The sequence below is a fragment of the Eurytemora carolleeae genome, unplaced genomic scaffold, assembly GCF_000591075.1.
Source record: "Eurytemora carolleeae unplaced genomic scaffold, Eaff_2.0 scaffold28, whole genome shotgun sequence".
NCBI classification, from domain to species: Eukaryota; Metazoa; Arthropoda; class Copepoda; order Calanoida; family Temoridae; genus Eurytemora; species Eurytemora carolleeae.
The window spans coordinates 374,912-385,779 of NW_019396147.1; the positions used below are offsets into that span (position 1 = coordinate 374,912).

Below are 10,868 nucleotides of genomic sequence, written 5' to 3' on the forward strand. Positions count from 1 at the left end.
GCTGCACGGTCTTGCACTCAGCTGGTTGGAGCACCAGGGCGCAGGAATTCTCAAACCGATTCCCGAACCGGCCGGGACAAAACTCAGTCAGTCTGAGTCCGACTTTACTTAGGTCTTGATCTGGATTCAGGAGAGATACGTGCATTAAAACTTGAGAAATTATCCGGACGCTTACTGTACGAGTTGTACTGTGTCTTCAGTATTTAATTATCTCGGAGAACATGAAACTTGAACTCTAACGTGACAATTTACAGAAACAATGTCTGCGCGAGCTATCTCTGAAGCTAGTGGTAAACGACTTCTCAATGAGCAACTTGGAGTAGAAACTGGAGCTGGAACTTGCAGGTTTAATATCACAAGTTTACAGATTTGCACCATGACGTTCATAGATCAATTTTAAATGACAACAATGTAATCCTAAGACAATCCTATAACCACGGTCATTAAAATGCACAATGTATATTGTATATGTACTTTAGGTACAATTGGGATTGGGTCTGTGTCTTAAATTGAGACTTTTTGGACAGGGTGGAAGGCCGGGCTTGTTTACTAACTGTGGTTTAGGAGCTGTTGAAATATTTTAGAGTAAACTGTACATGAACCATATATCTCATACCTTTCTTACATATGACCTATATTTTTGAAACTTCTGAAATTTGGCAGTGTATCTTAAGAAAATCAATATAAACCGACTAATTTGAAAAGAAAAAAACGAGATGACAGCGTTAAAAGTAAGAAATATCTGTAGGTTTGCTGCCTTTGAGTCCGGAGACAGTTGGGAGAAGATTGAGAATGCATACCCATGGCTGAAAACGGAGGTAAGTAAGAATTCTCAGAATTGTGGATTTGATATAGAACTATTAGCTTGAAGAAACACATATTTGGGGGCGGGGAGTGGTGGGGATTTTTTCTTTTTTTGCTTTTCTCTTAAAAAAAATGCTTCTTTTGGTCTGTACTGTTCATTTCATTAGAATGTATATTTTTGTACTCCTTGGTTCCTGGAGTTCTCTGAACCATTAAAGATCAGATTCTGTAAAGTGCACTGTATAGTTCAAATGTTAAACTGATATTTATCCTAAGTTCAACTTCTCATTTCTATATAATCTTGCAACCTAAGGAGTATGAGAATATGAATCTCTAAAGAGTATGAGAGATTAATATTGTTGCTCTAAGGAGAATGACAGTATGAATCTCTAAAGAGTGTAAGATATTAATATTGTTACTCAAGGNCGGTGGTCGAAGGCTTCATGTTTTGTATAGCATTAGTTCCCAATTTTAAATGTCGATGAATTTTATAAATCTACTGCAATAATGTTGCTTTATCTTGTGCAAACATTGATTTTATAAGTTAGTAAATCATACGATTCATGTTAGGATGGCTTCAAATTTAAAGTAAATGACTGGAAAGGTTTTATTAACGGGTTTTTTTTAACTTACTAGCTGAAGAGCCTTGCGTTGCCCGAAGAAAATTTTTTGAAAAGAAATGTTGAAAAAAATGTTGAAAAAAAATATAAAAAAATTCTAATTTTTTAGCCCCTGAGTGTCCACAAAAAGTTTCAACCCATTCGGTCCAGCCGTTTGGCCGGCTATAGGCAACATATATATATTCGAATGTCTTGTTTTGATAATAGATAATTACTTTTAACTTGGCATTTAGTTTTCAATGATTTTTTAATATTTATTGAATTACTAACTTTTCAGAAATTAGTTGTTAAACCCGACCAGCTGATCAAGAGACGGGGTAAGCTTGGTCTCATCAAGGTCAATGTGGACTTGGAGACGGTCAAATCATGGATCTCAGAGAGAATGGATCAGGAGCAGAAAGTAAGTTGTACACTGTTTATCTCTGCAATATGTATTCTAAATTGCACTGATTGAGAATGATTTCATGATACCCTCCCCCCCATCCTCTCCCTCCCCCCAACTTTAATTCTTATGATTTCTGACTGCAGTGCTCGGGCCCCTTCCCTGTACTTGTCTAGGAATATGTTGGCTAAATATCTATTTAGTTACAAGGCACAAAAAGTCATTCTTTTCTAGGGTTTAGTTCAACAGATTTTTATTTCATGTTTTCTTCATGATTTAAATTAACTCTATCACCTGTTGAGCAATTAATTTTTAAAGTTTTTATTTAAATCTGTTGAAATATTAACTGTTTCTTAAATAAACGCATTTCTCAATTTACTCTTAATTGAGTTTAGTATTAAAATATGTTTACGTCATTTTAAAAATCATTATCATTGAAATCGACTCATTTTAGGATCAGAAATAGTTAGGTTTACGGAGTGTTAAAGTATTTTATTAGATTTCGATTTTACAAATGAAATGTTAGAAATGCATACAAATTTGGGAAGTGAATAAATACTGTCGAAAATCATGCTATTTTACTACCTTTGTAAAAATATTTTTCATGTGCAAACTTTGCGTAGGGCTGGGAGTGGGTCTAAATTCTGTTTCTTGAGCTTACATCCAATAAAATGTTTAGTTTACCTTCGAATTGATCTGCCCAATTTCTTAGTCGTGCTACCATAAGTAGAACCATAATCACACAATGGTTACGCACAACCAGAGCAGTGTAGACAGAAGGATACGAACTATGGAAGAATGTTTAAGAAATTGGTATATCAATACGAACTCGGGGCATTTATACTCTAATTTCTTGTATTGAATCTAGATCGGGAAGGCGAGCGGTAAACTGAAGAAGTTTATCATAGAACCCTTCCTAGCCCACCAGCAGTCGGAAGAGGCGTACGTCTGTATCTACTCCCAGAGGGACAAGGACGTGATCCTGTTCCACCATGAGGGTGGAGTTGATATTGGAGACGTGGATAGCAAGGCAAGCAGGCTGGAGGTTCAGGTGGAGGAGACGATGCAGGTATCCTTGGAGTCCATCAAAACTACGCTTCTCACACAGTTCACAGGGGACAAGAATCTAGTCGGAAAGTAAGTTTTTCCTAATTAGAAATTAGTTTTATTCATGCCAGTAGATTTTGATGCTTATGAATTAATTTATATAAATGAAAAGAATTTCTTTTAACTAGTTTTCGAACCTTATCTTCAGAAATTACTCTTGCAAAAACCTCCTGGATTTCGATGAAAACTATTTATTGTTTAATGATGCAAAGGAAAGATTTTTAAGTAAATTAGGAGATTAGTTTTAAACGTGACTCAGAATTTTGTAAATTCTAAGAAACAGATTACGTTTTTACACAGTTATGAATTTAAAATTGGCCCACTGTTTTAAATACAATTCTCTATAAATCATCCACTTTCTTCCATTCTCTAATCTCTACTAATTCTTCCATTTTCCATTATTACCATATGTTCTTAAATTCTCAATAATCCCGACCCAATTTAGGGGGGAGTGAATTTAAAAATTTCATCACACAATTACTGTGATAGTTAATTCCTATGTAATTTTTTTTTTCATAAGAATTGACTATCGCAGTACTTCTGTGATAAAATTTAAAAAATGATTTCTTGCAATTTTTTTTTTTTGGAAATTCACTCCCCCCTACAATCTATTTTTAAAAATCTCCATTAATCTTCTTCCATTCTTTTCAATCTCTATCTATTCTTTCATTATAAGCAGTACATTAATTTATTCTTGTGTTTAAGTTTATCCAGGGTCTATACAAGCAGTGCATTAATGTATTCTTTTGTTTAGGTTTATCCAGGGTCTATTCAAGCAGTACATTAATGTATTCTTGTGTTTAGGTTTATCCAGGGTCTATACAAGCAGTATGTTAATCTATATTTTACCTACCTGGAGATAAATCCTTTGGTTGTTACTGGAGGAAAGGTAGAAAAAAATGAAATTGTTTTTAATATTTAAATATTTATTTTGCCTGTCTACTAGAAACTGTCGTAATTTAAAGTGACGCCATTGAAAGAGGGGAATACGCATACCCAGTTAAATCATCGTCATTTTGTAGTTTGAAACTGTTTAATTCTGACAATTTTCTCCATGTTGTTTCTGAAGCAGGCAAACCATATTTGATGATAATTAACTTCCAATGAGAAAATGGTTTATATCTCGTGCATTCTTGATCAGCCGGATTTTTCAAGGCTTATATCCCGGATTTTGTTTGGATTTATATCCCGGATTTTGTCTGGATTTATATCCCGGATTTGTTTCAGGTTTATATCCTGGATTTGGCCGCAAAGCTTGACGCAACAGCAGATTTTGTTTGCCGAGCTAAGTGGGGAGAAATTGAATACCCGCCTCCATTTGGCAGGGATGCTTACCCAGAAGAAGCATACATCGCAGATATTGACGCTAAGACTGGAGCATCACTTAAACTTACAATTCTAAATGCAAAGTAAGTAGGAAATGGTTTCATTAATGAACAAGTGTTGCTAAACAGTTATACCATATGAAGACGTTTACTGCTGTTTAATGTTGATATTATGATTATGTATCGTCTTGACTTTTCAGGGGTCGGATCTGGACTATGGTTGCTGGAGGCGGAGCTAGTGTTATCTACTCCGACACTATCTGCGCTCTCGGAGGTTCAGACGAGCTCGCGAATTACGGAGAATATTCTGGAGCTCCGTCCGAGCAGCAAACCTATGATTATGCGAAGACTTTGCTCTCTTTAATGACAAGAGAAGCGCATCCTAATGGGAAGGTTCTTATCATCGGAGGAGGAATAGCTAACTTTACTAATGTTGCTGCAACCTTCAAGGGGATAACCTGCGCACTGCAGGAGTATCAAACCTTGATCAAATCTCAGAACATCAAGATATTTGTGAGAAGGGCAGGACCTAACTACCAGGAAGGACTCAGGTACAACTTCCAAGAACATTTAACATAAACAAAACTTTTTGAAGATGAGAAAAATTTCGATTTTTGAGAATCAATCGTCCTGTTTTTAGAGGAATGCGTGATGTTGGAAAGAATCTTGAAATTCCTCTGTTTGTGTTCGGTCCTGAGACCCATATGACTGCTATAGTTGGGATGGCTCTTGAGAAGAGAAATGTTCCCAATGAAGTTGAACCTGCTGAATCTGCCACGGCAAACTTCCTGCTTCCAGGATCGGTAAATCTCTTTTGTTCGCTATTCAGTCAATACTTCTATAAAAATGCCATTAAAGGTTTGAAGATTTAAACTTGTATCTAAGCAAGAATTATTAAGATCTTTGGTTTTTCATTCTTAAATTATTGAATTTTTTTGGGGTATTGCTGTCACTCAGACATCGATTTTCAGATAAGTGCTTAAATGTTAAAAGGCAGTAATTCGTGATTTTCAAATTATGGTGACCCTACAAAATGAGAACAGTCTTTAATTATATATTAATAAAATCATAGATTCTCGTTAATTAGTAAATCAAATTAAAGTTTTGCCATTTTTTTAATGATAATTTTATAACCAGGTGAGCGATGGTCCCCAGGAAGCTAGTACAAAGGCAGAACCAGCAGAGATTACTCCAACCTCTGCTGAATCTGTATCTGCTGGTCAACTCTTCTCTAACGGAACTCGTGCAATTATCTGGGGTCTTCAGACCAGAGCAGTCCAGGGAATGCTTGACTTCGACTACGTGTGTCGTCGACCAGAGCCTAGCGTAGCTGCCATGGTTTATCCTATGGTTGGAGGAGACTCTAAGCAGAACTTCTACTGGGGTCACAAGGAGATCCTGATCCCTATTTACAAATCCATGGCTGATGCCATGGCGAACCATCCTGATGTTGATGTGATGGTAAGTTTTTTTGTATTGAAAAAAATCAATTAAATAATAAGTTCCATTATTTCAGGTTAATTTTGCAAGTTTGCGATCAGCGTATGACAGCACAATCGAGTGCATGGAGTTCCCTCAGATTAAAACGATTGCCATCATTGCCGAGGGAATCCCTGAGAATCTTACCAGAAAGCTGATAAAAACTGCCGAGGCAAAGAATGTGACGGTGATAGGACCTGCCACTGTTGGAGGAGTGAAACCTGGATGTTTTAAGATCGGAAATACTGGAGGAATGATGGACAATATTCTCCACAGCAAGCTCTACAGACCTGGTAGTGTAGCTTATGTCTCTAGGTCCGGAGGAATGTCGAATGAACTGAACAACATTATTTCTCACCAAACCAACGGAGTGTTCGAAGGCGTCGCCATAGGAGGGGATAGATATCCTTGCTCCACTTTCATGGATCATTTACTTCGGTATGAAGCTAACCCTGACGTAAAGATGCTTGTTTTACTGGGAGAGGTTGGTGGAACCGAAGAGTACAAGGTTTGCGAAGCAATCAAATCAGGGAAACTGAAGAAGCCCATCGTCTCCTGGTGTATTGGTACCTGCGCCGATATGTTCTCTACTGATGTACAGTTCGGACACGCTGGAGCTAGTGCTGGGGCCGATGAGGAGACTGCAACTTCTAAGAATGCAGCGCTGAAATCTGCTGGAGCTTTTGTTCCATCCTCCTTCGACGAACTGGGGGAAGAGATTCATCGTGTTTACACCGAGCTCGTTAAATCTGGTGTCATCGTTCCAAAACCGGAGATTCCACCTCCACCTGTTCCCATGGATTACAACTGGGCAAGGGAACTGGGATTAATCAGAAAGCCGGCTAGTTTCATGACAAGTATTTGTGATGAGAGAGGTCAGGAACTCCTGTATGCCGGTATTCCGATCACGGAGGTATTCCGTCAAGACATGGGGATCGGAGGAGTTCTTTCCCTTCTCTGGTTTCAGAGAAGGCTTCCACCCTATGCCTGCAAGTTTCTTGAGATGTGTTTGATGATCACGGCGGATCATGGTCCAGCAGTATCTGGAGCTCATAATACCATTGTATGCGCAAGAGCTGGGAAGGATTTGGTCTCTTCTCTTGTCTCCGGACTACTAACTATTGTAAGTATGCCCGGTGCTCACTCCAACGGCGATTTTGGTCTTCTCAAATGGGGGGGGGGATTTGATATATATTACTTACGTTCATCGGATTATGGTGAATTCTTAAACTTCTACTTAAAAAAGTTCTGATTAATTTATCGTACTTTTTATCACTAGAAATTTTTACCCCCAAAATTTCGTATTTATGTAATTTTATGGCGCAAATAAAAACTTTGCCAGAAATAAATCTCAATTTGTTTAATGTTATATATTTTACAAATATAATTGTAAATATATTTTAGGGAGATAGATTTGGAGGAGCGCTAGACGGTGCCGCCAACATGTTCACAGAGGCATTCGACTCTAATCTAATCCCCATGGAGTTCGTGAACAAAACTAGGAAGGAAGGACGTCTCATCATGGGTATTGGCCACAGAGTCAAATCCATCAACAATCCGGACAAGAGGGTGACCTTAGTTAAGGAGTTCTCTAAGGAGAACTTCCCGAAGACCACCCTGTTGGACTACGCCCTGGAGGTTGAGAAGATTACTACGAGTAAGAAACCTAATCTTATTCTCAACGTTGACGGTTGTATTGCTGTGTGCTTTGTAGATCTACTGAGACACAGGTGAACAATTATTTAAGATATTTCGAAAAAATAAACTTGTATTTTACAACCGTTTGTTTCAGTGGATGTTTCACCAAGGATGAAGCTGAAACTTACATAAAGACAGGTTCTCTGAATGGAATGTTCGTACTGGGACGAAGCATCGGATTCATTGGTAACATTTAGTTTCATCCCCTTTAAGTAACATTCTGGTATGGCTAATCGTTGAACAGTTACATTCTTTCTACTTTAGGCTCAAAACCTAATACATTTTAATCTTTAAAAAGTAACATTTCCTGTCTCGATTTATCTTAAAACAGTATCTTTATGCGAGTCAGAGCCTATTTTACAGTAACATTCTTTCCATGTTTATTTTCAAAAACTTAAACAGACTGTCTCAATTGTATCTTTAAACAATAAAACAGACTGTCTCAATTGTGTCTTTAAACAATAAAACAGACTGTCTCAATTGTGTCTTTAAACAATAAAACAGACTGTCTCAATTGTGTCTTTTAACAATAAAACAGACTGTCTCAATTGTGTCTTTTAACAATAAAACAGACTGTCTCAATTGTGTCTTTAAACAATAAAACAGACTGTCTCAATTGTATCTTCAAACAATATAACGTTCTGTTAGTTGTTTTCTTAAACAGTAGCATTCTGTCTAGCTGTATCCCTAAACAAAAACATTCTGTGTAGTTGTATCCTTAAACACGAACATTTTGTCTAGTTGTATCCTCAAACACAAACATTCTGTCTAGTTGTTTCCTCAAACACAAACATTCTGTCTAGTTGTTTCCTTAAACACTAACATCTTGTCTAGTTGTATCCTTAAACACAAACATTCTGTCTAGTTGTATCCTTAAACACAAACATTCTGTCGTGTTGTATCCTCAAACACAAACATTCTTTCTAGTTTTATCCTTAAACACAGACATTCTGTCTAGCTGTATCCTTAAGCAAAAACATTCTGTCTAGTTGTATCCTTAAGCAAAAACATTCTGTCTAGTTGTATCCTTAAACAAACATTCTGTCTTGTTGTATCCTCTAAACACAAATATTCTGTCTAATTGTATCCTTAAACACAAACATTCTGTCTAGCTGTATCCTTAAACACAAACATCCTGTCTAGCTGTATCCTTAAACACAAAAATTCTGTCTAGTTGTATCCTTAAACACAAACATTCTTTCTAGTTTTATCCTTAAACACAGACATTCTGTCTAGCTGTATCCTTAAGCAAAAACATTATGTCTAGTTGTATCCTTAAACAAATATTCTGTCTTGTTGTATTCTCAAACACAAATATTCTGTCTAGTTGTATCCTTAAACACAAACATTCTGTCGTGTTGTATCCTTAAGCACAAACATTCTGCCTTGCTGTATCCTTAAACACAAACATTCTGTCTAGTTGAATCCTTAAATACAAACATTCTGACTAGCTCTATCCAAAACAAAAATATTCTGTCTAGTTGTATCCTTAAACACAAACATTCTGTCTAGCAGTATCCGACCTTAAAATCCGCCAACATTTAAAAAGATTTTAAATGCCCGACTTTTAGAGCTACAGTTAAAAGCTTGAAGAATTAGAAATACTTTTTTTATAGGACACTTCCTGGATCAGAAGAGACTAAAACAAGGTCTGTATAGACATCCTTGGGATGATATCAGCTACGTTCTGCCAGAGATCAACCAGTAGACGATCTAATCTTAATGTTAGAGGTTTAAATTCAAACCTGGAGGAATTCCCCCAATCCTTGAAACGATCTTATAATTGCGGATTTTCAATTCAAGCCTAATGTTTGGTCGAGTTAACATTAACGTTAAACCGTCCATGTCTACTCTGGAATATGTAGCATATATTTGTTAGTATTGTCATGCGCATGCGCTTTAACACTTAATGTGTAGATCTTATGTATTATTTATTGCATTCCATTATATTTATAAAAGATTTTATTTAATAAACAAAACTAAATTTTATCAATTTTGATGATTGCAATATACGTATAGGCAGAAGTCTCATTCTTAGTTGGTAATTGTGTGTAAGATATATATGAATAAAACTTTTCAACATGTCATAATGGCATTTAAAGAAGATTATGAACAAGCTTTTAATCATTATCAGATCATATGCATAATCAATAACTGCAAGCTACAGGGTGTCCCAATAAACATGGGAATTNCAGATCATATGCATAATCAATAACTGCAAGCTACAGGGTGTCCCGATAAACATGGGAATTCAGTGACGAATTCAATGTCGTCTTTAAGATGATTCTTTGATTTAGTAAAGTGATACCTACTGAGAAAGTTGTAATCTCTCAGAGTTTCGTCTGCTTATTTGTTCACATTTTGTTTATGTTTTTCATGCATACGGTTGTATAAAATTGCAGTATACAAACAGAGTAAGCTTGTCCGTCTTCACTGTTCATCGTGCAGAGACGTTAAAGACACAGTTTTACAGCCATTTACCGTTTTCATAAAATAAACTCTAGCAGAAATAATAATATTATGGCTCTTGAAATCAGGTATTAATTACAATGCCAGATCATATGAAAGACGATATCGAATTCGTCACTGAATTCTCATGTTTATTGGGTCAGTTCTTGGCACACCCAGTATGTATAAAAATGTGAAAATATCGTCTTTGTATTCAATGATGCCGAAATCAACGCAAATTTCAATTTATTCGTAGATGAGAAAATTCTAATAAGAAAAACTTAAGAATATAATTCCTATTAAACAAATGTTACATGCAATGACAGAGAAGGTCACCTTCAAAATTATTGAAAATAATTTTTTAAAACTCGCTCTCTTAAATTTATTTGAGAATGATTTGCGGCATAAATGCAAATCAAACTGTTTGCTGCCGTCGGCTCAATTAATTGAATCAAATATGAAGCGTTAAAGTAAAACTTTACATTGTAATAAATGTAAAATGCCTACAATTTCAGAATTTAAGATACCAGTAATAAGGTGTATATAGAAATAAACTATTATGAATCAACCAATCAATACAATTTCGATATTGAATGTGAATTATTTGCAGGAAAAATGTCAGAATCCTGGTATCCTGTAGGAGCCAGTGGCGTTGATTACGGGTATAATTACAGTCAAGAAACTGCTCCCAGTTACACCACATACTCCGAACCTGTAAGTTTTTTGACGTTTTTTGACGCATCTCCCGCCCATACAATGTCCAATTTTGAACATGTATCTATAAATGTATTACATTGGCATAGTTTTGTTTGTTGCCATAGCGCCAGTCCCCTAGCCGCAGTGCATGGCCCAGAATTTGGGGTCCGTCCTAGAATACGATTTTTGGATCCCCCCTCCCCCCTCCTCTCAATTTTATACATGATTTTTAATCGTTATTCAGGTAACTTAAATAAAGTCATTTTGTATTATTTTAGGGTTAGGTTAGGTTAATACAATCTCTGGGCC

General features: G+C 36.3%; 2 protein-coding genes across 2 annotated transcripts in view; both read left to right on the top strand.

The window, feature by feature from the left end:
* Positions 1–232: 232 nt before the first annotated feature.
* Positions 233–9,404, top strand: LOC111696351 (ATP-citrate synthase). Its single transcript, XM_023465941.1, has 13 exons — positions 233–345; positions 749–818; positions 1,702–1,824; positions 2,675–2,943; positions 3,718–3,802; positions 4,141–4,322; positions 4,439–4,789; positions 4,879–5,041; positions 5,376–5,699; positions 5,755–6,840; positions 7,122–7,447; positions 7,510–7,601; positions 9,032–9,404. Exons 1-13 carry the CDS (start codon positions 260–262, stop codon positions 9,121–9,123), a joined length of 3,249 nt encoding a protein of 1,082 aa, XP_023321709.1. The 5' UTR covers positions 233–259; the 3' UTR covers positions 9,124–9,404.
* A 377-nt stretch (positions 9,405–9,781) lies between these two features.
* LOC111696398 (uncharacterized) overlaps positions 9,782–10,868 on the top strand; it is a gene marked incomplete in the record, with an annotated part of 3,072 nt that continues 1,985 nt past the window's right edge. The window contains 1 exon segment of the mRNA XM_023465993.1: positions 9,782–10,578. Within this exon segment, the coding sequence (XP_023321761.1) occupies positions 10,479–10,578 (100 nt within the window).